General features: G+C 44.1%; 1 protein-coding gene and 1 pseudogene across 1 annotated transcript; both read left to right on the top strand.

Annotated features, from left to right (window-relative positions):
* Nucleotides 1–21,493, top strand: part of LOC136620553 (zinc finger protein 850-like) — a 493,122-nt pseudogene that overhangs the window by 422,675 nt on the left and 48,954 nt on the right.
* LOC136620551 (gastrula zinc finger protein XlCGF66.1-like) lies at nucleotides 11,534–19,989 on the top strand. The gene is made up of 5 exons (XM_066595401.1): nucleotides 11,534–11,580; nucleotides 15,331–15,470; nucleotides 15,582–15,749; nucleotides 15,833–15,956; nucleotides 16,068–19,989. Exons 2-5 carry the CDS (start codon nucleotides 15,366–15,368, stop codon nucleotides 16,295–16,297), a joined length of 627 nt encoding a protein of 208 aa, XP_066451498.1. The 5' UTR covers nucleotides 11,534–11,580; nucleotides 15,331–15,365; the 3' UTR covers nucleotides 16,298–19,989.

Raw genomic sequence — 21,493 nt, 5'->3', positions numbered from 1 at the left:
CTCTTCTCCTGCACGCGGATCCGCACCCTATAGGGATGCATTGACCACCCGCAGGGTAGATAAATACCCGCGGATGGTCAATAAAAGTGATTTTAAAAAAAAAATGGAGCATGAAAAAATCTGGACCATGCTCCATTTTCATGCGGGTCTCCCGCGGGGACGGCTCCCTCGGGCTTCTATTGAAGCCTATGGAAGCCGTCCGGATCCGCAGGAGACAAAAATCTGATTTTACTCACCCGCTCCGTTTCTTCTCTTCGCCGCCGCGTCATCTTCTCTCAGTCGCGGCCGGATCATTTTGCTTCGGGACGGCGCATGCGCGGGCACGTCACCGACGTCATCCTGCGCATCCGCCGGGCTGAAGAAAGAAGATCTGGCCGCGACGCAGAGAAGATGACGCTGCGGCGAAGGAAGTATCCGGAGCGTGCGAGAGGTAAGTTTATTCTGATTTTCAGCGCTCATGTCCGCGGGGCCGGAGGGACCCGCTGCAGATTCTCCATGGAGAATCCGTAGCGGGCCTGATTTTCCCCGTGGACATGAGGCCTTAGCTATCTCTACTAGAAATTATATTCTGCAATCTTTACAAAGCATTTACAAATACTATGATGTTTTTGTTTGTCTTCTGTCTCTTTCATATATTTACTAGTGCTTTACTTATCATATGTTATCCTGTTTTTCTTTTTTTTCCATTTTAGTATGTTGCCTTGCTATTGTTTAAATAAAGCTTGATTGGTTAATTGAAAAAAATAAAAATAGGGGGAAACTTATTATTTATTTTACCCCAGGTGAAGACTGGAGTAGAGGCCACCATGAACACCTCGTATCTCTAAATGAAGTAGAAGATAATACTACACAACGTAATGCACCCTTAGTCCTTCACAGCAAAGATCTATCCGCTGATGGTGCTAGTGAGAGGAAACCTTCTTCACTGATTGGCAAACAAAGAACTGGTCGTAGACGGGGGTAAATATTTCCATGTCACACAGATTTTAGAAAGAAATCAAATCCTTCTTGGGACCAGAGAACCGAAAGAGATGCAAGGCAAATTTCATGTTCAGAATGTGGGAAATGTTTTAATTTTAACAGCAGTCTTGCATATCATTTAAAATCTCACACAGGTGAGAAGCCATTTTCTTGTACTGAATGTGGGAAATGTTTGAGTCTTAAAAGCACTCTTGCAAATCATTTAAAAATTCACACAGGTGAGAAGCCATTTTCATGTCCTGAATGTGGGAAATGTTTTAATTCTAACAGCAGTCTTGCATATCATTTAAAAACTCACACTGGGGAGAAGCCATTTTCATGTCCTGAATGTGGGAAATGTTTTATTCGGAAATCAGAGCTTGTTATACATCAGAGAACTCACACAGGAGAGAAGCCATTTTCATGTCCTGAACGTGGGAAATGTTTTACTCAAAAAACCAATCTTGCAAGTCATTTAAAAACTCACACAGGGGAAAAGCCATTTTCATGTCCTGAATGTGGGAAATGTTTTAGTGATAAATCATATCTTGTTCAACATTAGAGAACTCACACAGGGGAGAAGCCATTTTCATGTCCTGAATGTGGGAAATGTTTTAATAATAAAAGCAGTCTTGCAAGTCATTTAAAAACTCACACAGGGAAGAAGCCATTTTCATGTCCTGAATGTGGAAAATGTTTTCACAAGAAAGGAGCACTTGTGGTTCATTTAAAAATTCACACAGGGGCGAAGCCATTTTCATGTCCTGAATGTGGGAAATGTTTTAGTGAGAAATCACATCTTGTTCAACATCAGAGAAATCACACAGGGGAGAAGCCATTTTCATGTCCTGAATGTGGAAAATGTTTTAGTAATAAAAGCACTCTTGCAAGTCATTTAAAAATTCACACAGGGGAGAAGCCATTTTCATGTCCTGAATGTGGGAAATGTTTTAGTAGGAAATCATATCTTGTTCAACATCAGAGAACTCACACAGGGGAGAAGCCATTTTTATGTACTGTATGTGGGAAATATTTTAATCATAACAGCACTCTTGCGAGTCATTTAAAAACTCACACAGGGGAGAAGCAATTTTTATGTCCTGAATGTGGGAAATGTTTTAACCAAAAACCATATCTTGCTCAACATCAGAGAACTCATGCAGGAGAGAAATCATTTTAATGTTCAGATTGTTGTAAATGTTACAATCGAGGAACCTCATTGTAGAATCTGCTGCCTCAGACCGCTTTCAAATGAGCGTATTTTAACTTTGGTCCATGATTTGTGGACCAGAATATGTAGCTAATGTAAATTTATATATCTACTCATGTGGCTGCATTTTTTTATAGCTGTGTGTCAAAAACCCAGCATGACCTTTATTGCCTCTGTTTTTGCATTTCATTAGTTTTATTTTCTATTGAACAAAAACGGATCCATATTTGCCCTGCCGAGAATTAAATAAATGGCAGCAAGCACTGAGGCAAATACTGATAACATACAGTGCAATGTCATCTGTAACTTGTCTGTATTGTGGATGTGTTACAGTATGCTTGGCTGAACCTGGCTAAGGATGAGTTTGAACTCAATGTTGTTCTGCCAAATTTCGGCAATGCTAAAATTCTGCGGCAATGTATAGTACAGTGTAGCTACAAACTTTCACATCCGCAGCATGCTCTATTTGTTGTGGAAATGCTACAGATCTTCACAGCAGTTATTCATACATTATAATTAATCTTACTATGGAAATCAGGTGGATTTTAGTGTGGATTTATTCCATGATGTGTGATCAGACTCTTGGGATGCCTTCTGATGTATAACTTGCCCCCTACAGGAGCCATAGCATAACAGGACGGTGCAGGCAGGACTTCTCAAAGGACCTGTGCAAAACAATTATGATGCTCAGATTGGGCACACACCTCCACTGCGCTGGCACAATTAGGAGCAGGACTGTAAAACATAGCCACCAGTCTGATGGGAATGGTTGTCAGTCATCACCTTACCTCTTGTATGCAGCAACTAAAGCTAATTAAGCATTCGCATATTAATGTGTGAATGAGGTCAAATAGTCGCCCCTTTTAGTCTCTCCTTCTATGAAGCAAACAAAACTGTCATCTGATAATGATCAGTATTACGAACCATGTTTTTATTTTATGGCCTATTTTCCAAGAGTAGGACTCTACAATAAGGAGACTGAGGAAATGAGACTTTATTAACTTAAATCAAAGATTTGTCCCTTTCCACCTGATTAAAAGCTACTCATTGGCTTCCCGTACACGCAGGGTTTCTCCGCAATAAAGCTTAGGCGAAGCTCTGCTGATTACTGGCCAGCATATGAAGGTAAAGGTGCTGACCGGTGATCAAGCAGAGCTCCATTTGTATTTTGCTACAGAGAAGTCTTGCGTGTACAGACACCCTTTGGAAAACATAGGGCCCATTGGATCTGGATTAACCTTCTGACGATCAAAGTGTTTTGGTCCTTTTTGACCTGACACTTTTTAGAAATTAAGCACACTGGGTGATTCAACTGCCATAACTTTCTTTTCTTGGGTTACAAAAATACATATTGTATATATTTTTTTTATGATGCACAGGACTCTTTTTAGTAGCTTTCTTTTTGTTTTTTTAAAGTTAGTTTTTATTTGTTTAATTAGAGATAATATGTATGCAAAGTTATAAAAAAAGGCTTTTTGTTTAGTTCTCTATGTTAGTGTAAATTGCAAATGTTAATAAAGTATGAGAATGGGTTAATTGTTTTGGCCTTTTTGATGTATACTTTGTATAGTCTTGCATTACAAGATTGGTGTGCTTTAGGTTTTTGTGGTTTTTTTTTTACATTTTTTTTATATATCTTTTCCTAACATGTTCCTCATGTCATCATTAAAGAATTGTATTTAGCAGTTTTCCACTATAATTGGGGCATCCATGGGAACCCCAGTTACTGGTGAAAACCAGCCCTCTGTATCTAGTATAGCCGCTTGTCAGTTAGGTACTTACTGGGTCCAATAGAGGTAAGAGCACTACCGATTCCTCTGTTCACTACATATTGCTCATTAAATTTTATATGAGCCGAAAAAGATGCAACAAATCTGTCTGACAGCCAGGCACCTGTCTAGCTAAAGCAAGTTGGCATTTACAATGGTGTATGTTTAAAACTCAGGACCACACGATGTACATATTTGGTGCATAAATTTACCTCTAATCAACCATTGATGGATTTATCAGTCATTGGTCACTCGGGAAGGATGAAATGGGCTTGTAAGCCATGTCAAAATACTAATGACCACCTGTCTGTGAGTGAGTTACATGCTCTATTCCTGATCACATGATCGTGACGTCATCAAAGGTCTTAAAACATAAAACACGCAGAGCCTGATAGCAGCCGTGTGCTTACAGGACCTGTGATGATGTCACCGCTATCATAGAATCCTAGAATGGTAGAGTTGGAAGGACCTCCAGGGTCATTGGGTCCAACCCCCTGCTCAGTGCAAGATTCACTAAATCATCCCAGACAGATGTCTGTCCAGCCTCTGTTTGAACACTTCAATTGAAAGAGAACTCGCCACCTCCCGTGGTAACCTGTTCCATTTATTGATCACCCTCACTGTCAGAAAGCTTTTTCTAATATCTAATTTGTGTCTCCTCCCTTTCAGTTTCATCCCATTGCTTCTAGTCTTTCCTTGTACAGATAATAGGGCTGACCCCTCTGCACTGTGACGGCCCTTCAGATATTTAGAGACAGCTATTAATTCTCCTCTCAGCCTTCTTTTTTGGAAGCTAAACATTCCTTTAACAGTTCTTCATAGGAGAGGATTTGCAGACCACTCACCTTATGCTTACGCTTATGTGATCAGTCACCTAGGCTCTGTGTCTGTGAATAAGTTAGTTACAAGCTCTGCCCCTGATCACATGACTGAGTCTGCTTAGATCCAGCAGCTCTACCATGCGGGGGCGCTTGTCAGTCCTGTACTTACTGGGTCCAATAGAGGCAATGCCACTGCCGATTCCTCTCTTCACTACATATTACTCATTGAATTTTATGTGAGCCAGAAAAGATACAATAAAGCTGTTTCTGACAGCCAGGCACCCGTCTACCTACAGTTAGTTTGCATTTTCAATGGTGTATGTAACCAAGACCACACGATGTACATATATGGTGCATAAACTTAACCTCTTATCAACCACTGATGGATTTATCAGTCATTGGTTGCTCAGGAAGGATGCAGTGGGCTTGTGAGCCAAGTCTCCTCCAAATTAATGATTGACGGCTGTTTAACAGCTGAAATCTGACTACAATTGTTGCATTTGGAGTTGGCTCCAATTGTAGCTGTTCTAAAGCGGTGGTTAATTTTTTTATATAGTTAAGTGCCCCTCCGGACCATTCCCTGTTCATTATTGCTACATTCGTGCAGGGCTCAAGTACAGAGCCTACCCAACAGGTCAGATCTAGCTGTAACCTATGTCTGAAATGGACAAATATAGACATTATTATTATAACACCAAAATGTATGGAACACAAAATAGGGCAAATAACAACAACAGATACACTGGGATGGGAACACTATCCCTAACCAATATAGCAGGGCCATTGCTCCAATAGGGGCAGGCCCACAGTAGGAACCTAGGGGGCCGAATCTGTCCCTAGATGGAGGATAGGTAAGATGTTGAATGCAAATGGAAAGAGCAATGTATATAACACAGTATACGGTAGAAGTGAATAAGCCTCACACAGAATTTATAGACAGAGGTACTTAGTGGATTGCATTCTGCTGTCTCATCAAATACCTCAGGCAGGACTCTAACCAGCGCCCATGTAGAGGCGAGCCCGGAATAAATACACTTACACTAAATATACTGTTAGTAACCATATTAATAGTTTTATGGAGCAATATGGTAAGTTTATTTCTTGTTCAGCATTCCGTTTCTGCATGCAGAAAACTGAATGAAAGATCAGCCTATGTAAGCAGGTAGTCGTTCACTTAGGAACAACTGCCTGTTCATTGAGAATCTCCGTCCCGTTCTACCTCCATTCACTGAGTGCTCGTTCCTGTGAAAAGCACAGGTTTGATTATCGCTGGGACGGTATATGTGCCCAACAGTTCATTCCGTATAAAAGGGCCTTTAGATAAATAATTCTTTGAGTGAGACGTGTTTTGTCTTGTTTTGATTTTAAGGGTTTTCAAATTTTCGTGTCCTTAATAAAGCTTATATATGTTTGTCTGTGTTGGTGCAAATAATTTTTGCTATGATATGCCTCTGGGGTTCAAATTGGTTGGAAGTATATAAGGGCCCGGAAATAACTTGTCAAACCACAAACAACTTGATATGGTCAAAGTTATCTGTTTGTTGATTGACAGGCATCAGGTTTTATAGGGTACATATTCATTACAATACCTAAAATCTATTATAATTCAGTTATTACCATTGGTCAAAAGAAACCTAAACAAAATATGAATATGCGGGATAAGGAATGTTACATCTAAAATGCCAACCAGGCGCAGATTTGATCATACATGATTAACTTCTTGGAACCGTAAATCTAAACAATAAGTTGTTTAGAGAGAATGTTTAGGACCATACGTGAACAGTTAGGAACATGTCAGTTTAACCCGCTGGCCCGTCTAAATGCCACAGCAGCTACAGTTAGGGCCAGAAATATTTGGACAGTGACACAAGTTTTGTTATTTTAGCTGTTTACAAAAACATGTTCAGAAATACAATTATATATAATATGGGCTGAAAGTGCACACTCCCAGCTGCAATATGAGAGTTTCCACATCCAAATCGGAGAAAGGGTTTCGGAATCATAGCTCTGTAATACATAGCCTCCTCTTTTTCAAGGGACCAAAAGTAATTGGACAATGGACTCTAAGGGCTGCAATTAACTCAGAAGGCGTCTCCCTCGTTAACCTGTAATCAATTAAGTAGTTAATAGGTCTGGGGTTGATTCCAGTTGTGTGGTTTTGGATTTGGAAGCTGTTGCTGTGACCAGACAACATGAGGTCAAAGGAACTCTCAATTGAGGTGAAGCAGAACATCCTGAGGCTGAAAAAAAAGAAAAAATCCATCAGAGAGATAGCAGACATGCTTGGAGTAGCAAAATCAACAGTCGGGTACATTCTGAGAAAAAAGGAATTCACTGGTGAGCTTGGGAACTCAAAAAGGCCTGGGCGTCCACGGAAGACAACGGTGGTGGATGATCGCCGCATACTTTCTTTGGTGAAGAAGAACCCGTTCACAACATCAACTGAAGTCCAGAACACTCTCAGGGAAGTAGGTGTATCTGTCTCTAAGTCAACAGTAAAGAGAAGACTCCATGAAAGTAAATACAAAGGGTTCACATCTAGATGCAAACCATTCATCAATTCCAAAAATAGACAGGCCAGAGTTAAATTTGCCGAAAAACACCTCAAGAAGCCAGCCCAGTTCTGGAAAAGTATTCTATGGACAGATGAGACAAAGATCAACCTGTACCAGAATGATGGGAAGAAAAAAGTTTGGAGAAGAAAGGGAACGGCACATGATCCAAGGCACACCACATCCTCTGTAAAACATGGTGGAGGCAACGTGATGGCATGGGCATGCATGGCTTTCAATGGCACTGGGTCACTTGTGTTTATTGATGACATAACAGCAGACAAGAGTAGCCGGATGAATTCTGAAATGTACCGGGATATACTTTTAGCCCAGATTCAGCCAAATGCTGCAAAGTTGATCGGACGGCGCTTCACAGTACAGATGGACAATGACCCCAAGCATACAGCCAAAGCTACCCAGGAGTTCATGAGTGCAAAAAAGTGGAACATTCTGCAATGGCCAAGTCAATCACCAGATCTTAACCCAATTGAGCATGCATTTCACTTGCTCAAATCCAGACTTCAGACGGAAAGACCCACAAACAAGCAAGACCTGAAGGCTGCGGCTGTAAAGGCCTGGCAAAGCATTAAGAAGGAGGAAACCCAGCGTTTGGTGATGTCCATGGGTTCCAGACTTAAGGCAGTGATTGCCTCCAAAGGATTCGCAACAAAATATTGAAAAAAAAAATATTTTGTTTGGGTTATGTTTATTTGTCCAATTACTTTTGAGCTCCTAAAATGTGGAGTGTTTGTAAAGAAATGTGTACAATTCCTACATTTTCTATCAGATATTTTTGTTCAACCCTTTAAATTAAACGTTACAATCTGCACTTGAATTCTGTTGTAGAGGCTTCATTTCAAATCCAATGTGGTGGCATGCAGAGCCCAACTCGCGAAAATTGTGTTACTGTCCAAATATTTCTGGCCCTAACTGTATGTTCTCGAGTAAAAACCTTAGTGATTCACTCAAGGCTTATTAAATACCCATTTAATATCCATAAATCCCCCAGAATAGGACAAATGAATACAGTGAAAGAGGCAGAGAAGATGGCTTCTTGCTTACAAAATGGCTACACATAAGATAGAACATGGAGGCACATTCATTTCACTAGCATCTATTATGAGAGTGTGCATTTCCATTTCTATGTAGTTTTTTCTCTGTCATACAAAGCTATATTTTAGCAATATGCTCACTGTGGATCCAGAGTGCTGTTTCGGTGGTTCAGCATCCCGGCATCTGACCCATGATGCCTCCAGGTCTTCTGGCCCGATATCTTCCTGTAAACTCGTCATGTCTGCTTGTAGCCCCAGCTGGTTTATGGAATGTCATTGATAATATCCCATCCGCAGTATAAGGAGCCGTCCTCTGTTTACATCACAGCGGAGACCACGCTGTCCACGGGAGCCACTTACTACAATTCCAAACAGCGAGCAACTGGTAATTCACAGCACTTTAGCTCAGTATCCAGTCCAGGTAAATAGCAAGCTAATCACCCCCGGGTGTGACTATATTACGTCACACCTACTGAGCTAGAAGGTGCAGAACCAAGTCGAAAACCCACACGGGACTTAGTCAATCCGGCAGCGATCTCAGCACTGCTGCAACAGGTTTGGAATAGATGGTCGTTTAATGTGAATGTGTTAGCAGATTAGACTGTGTAGGCTGGATGATGTATGGACAGAAGGGAAGTGATGTACGGTGGTGCGGCACCATAGAGAGCTTTGCGGGTGAGGTTAAGGAGTTTGAATCTAGATCTGTAATGGATGGGCAGCCAGAGCAGTGATTGGGATAGTGCAGAGGCATCTGAGAAACAGCTGGATAGGAAAATGAGTCTAGCCGCATTTAGTATGGATTGGAGAGGGAAGAGTCTGGTGTGGGGAAGGCCGATGAGTAGCGATTTGCAGTACTCAATTCGGGAATGGATGAGAGCGACAACGAGTGTCTTTAACGTGTCTGTGGTGAGAAACGGATGGACTTTAGTGATATTCCTGTGTTGCAGCTGGCATGTTCGGGCCAGAGATTGGATGTGGGGGGTGAAGGAGAGGTCAGAATCCAGCGGGCGTTCTGTCTGGGGGTTACGATGGTGCCAGATACTGATATGAAGATGGGGAGAGGTTGGGCTGGAAGGTGGAAAATAACTTCATCTCATACTTTCTTATTTCTTGCTTTCTCACTATTAACTTCACCTCTCCCTCACGGCTGCACTAACTCCTTCAGAACTCTACTTGCTTCTGTCACTGACCAGAACTACAACACCAACTGATCTCTCTAGAACTGGGCGGATGTATTTATACTCTGGGTCCTCCCAGGAGCATAGAGCTCGGGGGCTAGACAGGTGCATGAGAATAGACTCATTGTGTATACACTCTGGGGTTTTGGGCTCTATGGTTCTCTAATTACCAACTACATTTTAGCAATGTAAATACATTTAATAAAACTTTATTAATAAAATAACATTACACTATAAATCTGTGTAGTCACAACTTCAGGCCACTACATAAGCGTATTCCAGACGCTGCGTATTAAGGCAATCAAAAACCCCTGCTGCACACCAATATCGCCCCGTCTTGCAGAGTTTAGTACAAATACACTCCATATTACCGCCTGCAGAAGATAAATGCAGAAGCGCCCATGTATTGGTGTCAGCACATTCAATGGGAAAAGCAAAGATGGAGGCAAGAAGTAAGGATGGAGCCAAACCGGAATAATGGTGATACATCAGAAGAGTCCAGGACTGTGGAGGTTCAGTAAGTGCTTGAAATGGTGGAGGTGCTGCCTGCCAGATGACGCCCCACCTAGATGGGCGTAAATGTACAGAGAGGGAAGGGTGAAAGGACGGGTGAATAGGAGCAACTCTCTAGATAAAGGGGATATTGGAGACAGAAGCTTCTCTTGTATTACATAACGTGTGGAGCCAGCATGTGAAAACACGTTTCGGTGTCACACCCCTTCATCAGTCCGCTGGTTAAATCATAAAAAACTAAGTGATGTGGATAACAAGATAGGAATATATATATATATTAGAGTTTAAATGCTATTAGAAATATTTTACATGGAGAGATTGTTGTTAAACCGTTGGATTGTGCGAATTTGAATGCTAATCGTTTGGCGCAAACCTGGCCAACAATTGAATGGTGAATGAGAATGTGTTTGTTTGTCATTCGTTGTTCATTTTGTGCTGGCGCAAAAACAATTGTTCACTCGCCGCTGCGTGTGATCAGCGACCAGTAAGGCCTCATGTCCACGGGAAAAACTGAATTGCTGAATCTGCGCAGATGATCCGCAGTTCAATATGCCCAAATACATCCATCGGGCATTCCAGGTAAGTAAATACCGGCGGATGGTATTTTTTCCCGGAGTGCGAATCGTACGGCGAGAAAACACCCGCAGTATGCTGCATTTTCTGCAGTTTCCCACTCGGACGGCTTCCATTGAAGTAAATGGAAGCCGTCCGTGCCGCGGGGATTTGCAGAAGGAAGAAGATCCGGCCCCAACGGAGAAGACCCCACGGCAGCCGGACAGGTGAGTAATGTCTATTTAGACCTCATGGTTGCGGGCACGAGTGGAAACCGCTGCGGGATTCCACACTTGTAAACCGTGTGTGCCCGCGGACACGAGGCCTTAGTCAGTCAGCGGTTTATCTGCCGGTATAAACAGGCTGCATGAGCGAACAATGTCATTTATCTCCCCGTGTGAAAGGAGGCGGCGGCTGCTCACATCTGCGCTGCCGATTACCGTATGGGAGCAGAATCCCCTGGATGAACCAAACTGCTGCACGGACCCCATAGACTATAATGTACGGCTTTATCGTATGTCATTACACGCCGGATCTGCGCCGCACGCTCTGAACGGAGCCTCCAATGCCGGTGTGAACAGAGCCTCATAGAGATGTGCTTCACCAGCCTGCGGCCATCTACTCTACTACTAGGGGAAGGTAATGAGGAGACTGACAACAAGGAGAGCCGAGGGGAGGAGTCTACTTACTCATCTCACTGTGTGCTGGAGGTAAACTAACCTGTCTGCTCTAGTGACTGCAGGACCTGTGATGATGTCATGGTCATGTGATCTGCACTTAACGCTGTGGAGATGCCACGTCTCTACCATGTGACCAGTGAGAGCTGACAGGTCCTTTAGCTACTACCATTACACCATCCATCCCATGTATATAACTGGTCACATGACTGTGACATCACCAAAGGTCCTGTAGCCACTAAGATTTAGCCCATGATCGCCGAAGATCCGGAAGTCATTAGTCTGCTCCTCTGCAGGTCAGTGCTGGTCGGGGTGCCTGTGACTTGTAGTCCGCCCCTCTTGTTTCTTTATTTACCCCCAGGCGGTTTTTCTGTCAGCGTAAGGCCTCCTTCCCACGAACGGATTTACGCCACGTAAATCCGCGGCAAAAATCCGCTGCGTTGCCCCATGCTATTAGGTTCTATTGAACCTAATAGCACAATGCACACGATGCGTAATTCCACCGCGGAATTACGCACCGTGAAATCTCCCGTCCTCGCCCGCGGCATGTTCTATTTGCCGCGGGTGTACGCGTTGATGGCTTCCATTGCAGTCAATGGAAGCTGTCCGTTCACGCTATCTCCCGCTGCAACCAGCGGAAGATAGCGTGAAAAAACGCTTCCCCGCATACCGCCGCGCGTCATATGACGTGGTGGGCGTGTCACATGACGCGACGGCGGTGGGCGGGGAAGCGTCTTCACGCGATCTTCCGCTGGTAAGTATGGGGTCTCTGGGGGGCGCCGTGACGGGCTTCGCAGCGGAATATTACGCGGCGGAGCCCGTCACGCTCGTGGGAAGGAGGCCTAATTCAGTGAGTTTAAGGCTGGGTTCACACAGTGCGGATTTGCCGCGGTTTGCCGTTGCATTTCCACACTGTGGGAAAACCGCTGCGTTTGCAGTGCAATGCAGCACAAATTAGATTTGCCAAAAAGCTGTTCTCACAGGACGGGTTTTTTCCGCAAGGCTGCAGTGCGGAAATGCAACTGCGGCGCGGTTTTCAAAGATGCAGCACGTCCATTCTACTGTCTTTTCCGCAGCAAATTCTGTCCATAGACCTCTATGGACGCAGCTAAATCCGCACCAAATACGCGGCAAAAAGTAAAAAAGCGCTGCGGAAAAAAACGCTTGCGGATTTTTCCGCACAAAAATCCGCAAGCCCAAATTAACCTTTGAAGCGGTTTTGTCGCAGAAGCGGTTCTTCTGCGGCAAAACCGCGAAGGGAAAAACAGTGACAAAACCGCGGCAATTCCGCCCTGTGTGAACCCAGCCTTAGGCTCTCGGTTTATTATAGCTGCAGAGATGACAACCCGGGAGAGTCCTTCACAGGGCGACACTGCAGCAGCAGGTTGGGACTAATGGGAGGGGCCTTTCCCTGGGGTGTGGCTTAAATTAAAGGGCGAGACTAATATATTCCATATTAAAGGGGTTTTCCACACAGCGCTGGCTGTCAGTGCCAGAATACACGGGCGACAGAGCGGAAGCCGCTGCTCCAACCCCTGTGTAGTGGCCGGTGACTGTAATTACAAGCACACAAGTTGGGGACAGCGCTTTGGGAAATGTGGAGTAATAAGTGGTAAAATGGGATGTGGGACTCAGCTGGCATATGTGGCACCCATACAGCGTGGGTGTCAGCTATTTATTACAGCTGACACCCACGGCAATAGCTGCAATCAGCCGCTGTCAATCGCGGTGAGATCGGGGGAGCTGTGCGGGTGTCATGGCAGTCGGGGCCCAGGGCTGCCTTGGGAGACTGCCCATCAAGCCTTTCCCGTGGGGTGGCTTAATAGACTGCCTGTCAAAAAGCAGTATGACGTAACGCTATAGTATTACGTCATACTGCAGGAGCGATCAAAGCATCGCTGGTTGTGGTCCCCCCTGGGGACTGAAAGAAAGTGTAAAAGAAAACAACAATAAAGTTTTACTAATTATTTAACCAAAAAAAAGTAGTAAAAGTTAAGGAAAAAACCCTTTTGCCATAAAAATAAAAAAGTTGTGCGCAGAAAATATCTTTTCAGCAAAAAAAAACTGTATAAGTTTGGTATCGCAGTAACCGTACCGACCCATAGAATAAAGTTAGCATGTCATTTTTGTTGCAGTTTGTGCGCCGTAGAAACAGGGCGCACCGAAAGATGGAGGAATGTCTTTTTTTTTTCAATTCCTCTCCACTTAGAATTTTTTAGAAGTTTTTCAGTACATTACATGGTACAATAAATAGCACCTTTGAAAAATACAACTCACCCGCAAAAACAAGCCCTCGTACAGCGACGTCGATGGATAAATAAAGGAGTTACGATTTTTTAAAAGGGGGGAGGAAAAAACGAAATTGGAAAAAAGCAAAAAAGCTCCGTCACTAAGGGGTTAAAGTTTATATCCTTCATGTAGGCCTTAGTTAAGTAATAAGTTAAACACTGCCAATTACAAGTTGGAAATCTTTATACAAATATATATACTTAATAGCGACCCTAGAAGTAGTTAATTCAAGCCTAACCAGCTAGCCTGCAGGCCGGGTGTGACCTGGGAGATAGTCCTGCCTATAGATTGACATCACTGCTTATGCTGAGTTTTATTAAAGGGGTTGTCCTGCTAACCTTTTTATTCCCTTTCTTCCCCTTATAAAGCTGGCCTGAAGGATTTTTCAAAGATGGCGCCGCTGGGGTAGTTCCCATGATGCGCTGCTCCCTCTTCCCTCAGCGTGCGCACTCCCGATGATGCCGGTCACATGACTGGAAGATTGACGTCATAATGGAGACTCACCGCTGACATGCTGAGAGCGATGTCGGGCTGTGAGTGACAGCCCGATACAGCTCTCCCCTCCGCGAGTCCCTTCACTGCTTTGACTAGAGCCAGCAGCTGCCCGGCCCCGTTCAAAGCAATGAGAGAACAGAGAGAGCAGTGCCATCTCCTGCTACTGCTCTGACAGCTGTAGCAGGAGATTCCTTCATCTCCCCGGCATGTCCCCTCATCACTGGACACTGTGATACTGCTGTCACAGTGCCCAGTGATGAGGGGACATGCTGGGGAGATGAAAGAATCTTCTGCTACAGCTGTCACAGCAGTAGGAGCAGATCGTGATCTCTGAGGATCTCAATCCTCTGCCATTGAAAGTGAAAGTAAAACAAAACATGTCCCCACACACACATGCCCCCTCCACCTTCGGGTCGTGAGCGGGAACTTAGGACTGCATTTCTGCTGCCTTAACACTCAGCGCCACATGAGGCGTCATGTAGATTTGTTTAATGAATAGCCTGGGCAGACTGCACAAAGCCAAAATAATTTATAGTATGTGGGGAAGGGGGTCACAGGACCTGGTGGATCTGTCTTCATCATATGTTTAGAGCAATTAATTACACATACCATCCCTGTTCAGCATAAATGGGGTTGTGAAAAGACGGAGCTCATGTGGCTGGGGGTAGTAGCTGAATTAAGCTGAAGGGGATAAGCCATTTGGAAGGTGCCAGGATCTGATGCTGAGGCCAGATCCTGGACCCATGAGGAAAGCTGATGGACATGTGATTGGGGAGATGCGTTGAGGCCATATCCCTGATATCATAAGCGGTGAACGGGATCTTCTACCATGTCGAAAGTGGCCGGACACATGGTCATTGTTCTGTGTTGTGGCGTCTCCTGTGACATTGCTGTAATTTGGGATTACAAATAAGAGTTGAGCTTCATCTGGATTGTCTGGCTGCTGTATGAAGGAACTCTTGAATTGTGCCCCAGCAGTTAAAGAGTTACAATGAATTTTTGGACTGGATCGGTCACACGTGTGGGAGAAATCTGTACATGTTATATCCTAGTGACTTTAGGATCTTTGATGATGTATATATTGTGTGGCCCTATACTAACTTTATAACAGGGGCGGCTGACTAATATATACCAGATTACTGATCAGAATATTCTATAAGACTCCTTCATATCTAAATCACCTCCATTGTTATGCTGTCACTAATCCTCTATAATCCCCTAGTAGTAAGAACCTTCATGGAAGATGTTCTTGTCTCCCTCAGGTTCCTTAGGCTCAGGACTCTCACAGACGAAGACGATGGTACTTTCCATCAATAACCCACCAAGGATGGAGGACAGAGACCACATGGCTGCCCAGATATTAGACCTCACCCTGGAGATCATCTACTGGATAACTGGGGAGGTTAGAGCTTCACATGATGTCACTCTTCTCTCTAGTAATAAACAGGGGAATGACGGGAAAGGTGAAGGATTCTTAGCCTCCATGTAGTGATCAGTGTCTCACCATCCACAGGATTACACAGTAGTGAAGAAGTCGTCTGGTGAGTGTGTGACCCCCTGTGTGTCAGGAGGAGGCAGCCGGACCCAAAGCCCCGTCACCGAGCCTTCACCTCATTCACTGATACATGAGCAGAAGATCCTAGAACTTACCCACAGGATCACTAAGCTGTTGACCGGAGAGGTGAGCGCTGCTGGGAATGGGGGACATTATATAATACCGCCAAGGAAGGAGTCTGGAGGATGACGGTATATTGTGTGTGTCAGGTTCCTATAAGGTGTCAGGACGTCACTGTCTATTTCTCCATGGAGGAGTGGGAGTATTTAGAAGGACACAAGGATCTGTACAAGGAGATCATGATGGAGGATCAGCAGCACCTCACATCACCGGGTAAGAAGAGACCTTCATTGATTATAGAGGACTGTTTTAAGGGTAGGCTAGTCCCGCCATCATCTGATCATCAGATATATAATATATTCAGTCTCTGGTTATTTCCTATAGATGGATCCAGTCAGAGAAATCCTCCAGAGAGATGTCCCAGTCCTCTATATTCCCAGGATTGTCCAGAGGAAGAGGAACATGTCCCACTTTATCATCAGGTAGATGAAGCTGAGATTTGTGCTGTAAATCCTCTACAGACAGATGTAATGAAGCTTTCTACTAATCTTCTCCGGCAGCAGTGTAGTATACTGTGTGCTCTCTGTCATGTGGTTATTGTGGGCTGTCAGTGATAGCGGCTGCAAATGGTTTCTAGTGTTTTAAGGCCTCTATCACACGGGTGACAGCGATATCACTGAGAGGATATCGCAGCAATGTTCTGTGCGATATCACTGTGTTTTCTGGTAGCCATAACACAATTTTTTTGAAGCACCACCCTGAAAATACGCTTGGGCTGCATTAAAAAAGAACGAATGCATTGCATAACAGCCGCTGTCCACTCCACTGCACTTCTCCTCGCAAGTTCCTGACACACTTGCTTGTAGTTTTCATAAGCGCGTACTGGTCAGGGGTTCAAAAGCCCCGCCTCCAGGAAGTGCTGGCTCTGATTGGTTCTCGAGTGCTGCGGCCCAGCCAATCCCTGCAGCACTCCATGAACCCACATATCTTATAGGTCAATGCAGCATTCTTTAGCTTCCATTGGACATGGTAGCAGAAGACAACACTTGAGACAGTACCTCATCTGGTTTCTTGAGGTTGCTAGTTGGACCCTAAAGGACTGGCAACATGTGGCATTGGCCAATGAGTCATGGTACCAATTGTTTCAGGCTCATGGTAGGGTTCATGTGTTGTATAGACCCCTTGAACTCCAGTTGTCAGCAAGGCACTGTGCAGGCTAGTGGTTGTTCTATGCTGCTGTGGGGCTGTTTTCATTGTAGGGGTTGGGTCCACTGATCTGCCTAAACATATCATTCACCAGTGCCTGCTATGTTTCACTGCTTATTGACCATTTGCAGCCCATCATGGTCTACATGGGCCCCCCACAATGATGTGACATTCCAGCCAGATAATGCACTGTGTCTTTGGACACAAGTTGTCCAAAATTGGTTCGCAGAGCATTCTGGAGAGTTCCTACGAATAGTGTGGCCTGCACATTCACCTGACATGAGCCAAGTCAAGCATTTATGGAATGTGGTGGGAAGATCCATTTACAACAGAGACCCCGCACCTACAAATGTCCTAGAGCTATGGGTAGCTATCCAGTCGGCATTCAATATTCCTTTGCACGTTGACTGTCCACTTGTGAAATTGCTGCCAATGTAGTTACTACACTTTACAAGGCTATAGGGCATCTTACAGGATATTGGTTCCTGTCTCAATGCTTTTGGCACGTCAGTGTAGGTTAGTTTCAATTTCCTTGAGTAGATATTCTTCCTTCTCCTGGATGAGAATGTATTTTTTTTAACTGGTAGGTCCACATCCCAGGACCGTTTGGGGGAAAGTACCGTTCAAGTTTCCATTTTGGTGAAGTGTTTTAATTTTATTGTGGTCCACAGTTTCATTCAGTTGAGGCTGGGGAGCACCGATAGTGCACAGATGGACATAAGACAGTTCCACATTCCAGTACCACTGGGAGTATCGCTCAAGTTTCCATTGTGCTGAAATAGTTCTTTTTTTTTTAATGTTTTTATTAATCAATTGAGACACATATCCAGCATCATAACAATTAATCAGACATCTTTAACAACTCTAAGGTCCAATAGCTGGACCAGTACATATGTTGATCTAGCATGAAGCAATCTTTAACTGCCAATCAGCAGAGGTTTAGGTGGACACAGTCCCAATATATAATTTCTCATTTTATAAACTATCAACCAGAGACTAATAAAAGAAGAAGCAAAAAAGAAACAATAAAAAAGTAGGAGCAAGATAATATGTAGTGTGAGACGGTGACCGGCAAGGTGCTGGAGGGCAGGTATGTGTCACCTAGGATGCTCTCCTATGAGGCGTTGGGGAGCGCTTGGGCGGATACGTGCCACCGAGCAGCCTGGGCTCGGTGGAGGAAGCCGGCAGTATAGTGTTAGTAGCATTAAGCCACTAACACGTTGTAGTGTGTAAGTGGCTCCAAGCCACATAATCCGGGCCGGCTTTTCTGGAGTGACCAAAGTGAAGGGTGGGATGGTCACTCCCACGTACCAGGTGGGGCTGGTACCAGGCCATATAAAGCCTGGGCCTACAGGGCCAGAGGGGAGAGCTGAGACCTTTGCAGGTCTGAGAGTCCTGGCTGGCAGTGTGCAGGAGCTATATTGTTACCAGTGTGTAGACAGGGACGCTACATGTATAGTAAGTGCTCAGACGAGCAGGATTTATGTTATGTTGGCCTGATGTTAAGGCTGTATTTTGCTTTTGTTTGCTTGGAAATAAACCCAGGCAAAGCCTGGACTAAAGACTTTATCGCAAGTGTCACTGTCTCTGACTGCTTATGCCCAGGTTGCTACCGATCCTAAACGCTAATCCCTCACAGTAGGAATAATACAAAGGAGAAACAAAAACAAAAAGAGGAGTAGCTACAAAAAAAACAAAATCAAATAATATGTGTCTGTTTTCCTAAATTATTATCAACACATTTATACGTATGGAACAGACCCCCGGCTACATATCAGAACGTGTACAGACCCCTTCCCCCACACGGGAACGGCACGGCAAGTAAAACACCTTAAAGGGGGGGATTCCTCGATGCTATTTGTTCCTGGAACTAAGAAGTGTAACAGAAACAATTCCTTAGTCTTCCTCTTATTCTTCGCGGCAGCGGCTGGACAAAGCTCCCCCAAGTCACAAAGAAAGACTGCACCATTTTTTCTTTGAAAAGCGATGTTTCAGCCCAGTCCACTTGAAACAATTATGTTAGTTTGTCCAGGAACAGTTTAAAGGGAGGGGCTGTCGGCTGTATCCACATCTGCAAGATAGCCTTCAGTCCCGATGCCGCCACGAAGTGCTATAGCTTGCGGGCTCCTTTTGAGCAATGGTATCTATTTGGCTCCAGATATTCCAAAATTGTGCACAGAGGCTCTTGTGGACAGAAGTTCATCAAATGTACAGTGGTATACTCACAAATTAGAGACCAGAAAGTCTTGATCTGGGAACATGTTCATAAACTGTGGAATAAATTGGCATTTGGTGCTTTGCATTTAAAACAATTTGAGGTGGGGTAGATTCCCATATGATGCCCTCTTGCAGGGGTTAGATAAGACCTGTGGACGACCTGTAGTCTCGTTTCCAGGAACTTGGACGAGGGCAAATATTTGTAAGCCAACAACACCGATTCCATCTGGTAGGTCAATATCATCCTGCTCCCGCATATTACGTATTACTCTATACAGCCTGGATATCATTCCCTGCAGGCCCACCATCCTAGAAGTCCATGTGACACCTGTCTGTGTCCAGTCAATCTCCTGAGGTTGCAGCAAGAGTTCCTGGATATTTGGCCTAGCCTGTAAATATGGAAGTAGCAAAACTGACAGCTCAGGGAACTTCTGTTTCATTTCCTCATGTGACAGAAGGTGTTTTTTAGCAGTTTGTCCATCAAGTCAATCCCTCGAGCCCACCAATCAAAGAAAATGTTGTGTGGGTTATTGTGCTGAAAGTTGGGGTTGTTAATAAAAGATAGTTGTGGGGCTATATGTGGGGATGCATGACTGTCGCGATGTAGTTTGTCCCACGTCTTCCAAGCCACAAGTATTGGGGGGTTACGCTTCAGTCTCTGGTACTTCTGCGTAGGGAGGTGAAGGACATTTTGTAACTGTATTGGGCCAGACATTTTCTGCTCGAGCAGCTTGCTTGTAAAATTTGACTGGGAATATATCCAATCATGAATAATGCGAGCCTGTACTGCTAGATTGTAGTCCCTTATATGAGGGAGATTGATTCCACCATTGACTTTATGTTTTTGCAATGTTTTAAGAGCTATGCACGGTCTTTTCGCACCCCAAACAAAGTTTCTGTATAAATAATTGATCTTTTTTATGTCTTTTACTCTTAAAAATCGCGGCAGAGAATGTAGGATGTATAGCAGACGGGGAAATTCTGTCAGTTTTAAAAGATTAGCTCTTCCCAAGAAGGACTCTGCAAAGTTCTTCATAAATTTAGAGTCATTTCCAATTTTTTAATTTAGGGTTCAATGTTTGTTTTATATAATTTAGAAGGGCATCTTGTGACCTGTATTCCCAGATATTGTATGGAATGCTTTTCCCAATGGAAGGGGTATTGGGCCATCCACAAGAGTTTAGCCAATCCTTTTAATAGTAGCGCTTCCGTTTTGTCTCAATTTAAGGTATAGCCAGAGAGCTCTCCAATTTTCTCGATTCCTTGTAATAAGGGCGTCAGTGTCTCTTTTGGGCTGCTGACTATCAAAAATATGCTGTTTGCAAATGCTTCCGCCTTCATTTCCAAATCAGCCTAGCAGGCTCCATTAACCCCTTAACGACCAATGACGTACCTGGTACGTCATGGAGCGTCGGGGTATGTATGAAGAGAGGTTGCGATGCAACCTCTCTTCATACAGTGCGGGCATCAGCTGTTTATAACAGCTGACATCCGCGGGCAATAGCCGCGAGCGGCCGCGCGGCCGATCGCGGCTATTAACCATTTAAATGCCGCTGTCAATTCTGACAGCGGCATTTAAATCCCCCGAACGATGTTCGGGGGTCCCGCACGGCCCCCCCGCGGTGAGATCGGGAGAGCCGTGCATGTGTCATGGCAGCCGGGGGCCTAATGAAAGGCCCCAGGGCTGCCTTAGCAGACTGCCTATCAAGCTGTCCCCGTGGGGTGGCTTCATAGGCTGCCTGTCAAAAAGCAGTATGACGTAATGCTATAGCATTACGTCATACTGCAGGAGCGATCAAAGCATCGCATCTTAAAGTCCCCCAGGGGGACTTCAAAGTAAAGTAAAAAAAAAAATCAATAAAGTTTTTTTTTAATTGAAAAAAAAAAAAAGTTGTAAAAGTTTAAATCACCCCCCTTTTGCCATATCTATTATTAAAAAATCTAAATAATAAATTAAAAATATGTATTTGGTATCACCGCGTCCGTAAAAGTCCGAACTATCAAAGTACCACATAATTTTTCCCGCACGGTGAACGTCGTTCGAAAAAAGAAATGAAGAACGCCAGAAATGCATTTTTTTAGTTACCCTGTCTCCCAGAAAAAACGCAATAAAAAGCGATCAAAAAGTCGTATGTATTCCAAAACGGTACTATTAGAAACTACAGGACATCCCGCAAAAAATGAAACCTTGCTCAACTACGTCGACGGAAAAATAAAAAAGTTATTGCGCGCACAAAATGACCGCAGAAAATAATTGAAAAAAATGTTGTCTTTAAAAAAAAAAAAGGAGTATAGTAAAAAAAAACCTATACAAGTTTGGCATCGTAGTAATCGTACCGACCCATAGAATAAAGTTATCATGTCGTTTTTGTTGCCATTTGTGCGCC

The sequence above is a fragment of the Eleutherodactylus coqui genome, chromosome 3, assembly GCF_035609145.1.
Source record: "Eleutherodactylus coqui strain aEleCoq1 chromosome 3, aEleCoq1.hap1, whole genome shotgun sequence".
Classification (NCBI taxonomy): Eukaryota; Metazoa; Chordata; class Amphibia; order Anura; family Eleutherodactylidae; genus Eleutherodactylus; species Eleutherodactylus coqui.
Note: the sequence above shows the minus strand (reverse complement) of the source record. Positions and strands in the feature narration are given on the sequence as shown.

What these genes read in the sequence shown, in the direction of transcription:
- LOC136620551 (XM_066595401.1), top strand. Translation starts at nt 15,366, where the DNA reads ATGGTACTTTCCATCAATAACCCACCAAGGATGGAGGACAGAGACCAC. An exon ending in TCTACTGGATAACTGGGGAG is followed by an intron (nt 15,471 to 15,581) that starts GTTAGAGCTTCA and finishes CACCATCCACAG; the next exon opens with GATTACACAGTAGTGAAGAA. An exon ending in CTAAGCTGTTGACCGGAGAG is followed by an intron (nt 15,750 to 15,832) that starts GTGAGCGCTGCT and finishes TGTGTGTGTCAG; the next exon opens with GTTCCTATAAGGTGTCAGGA.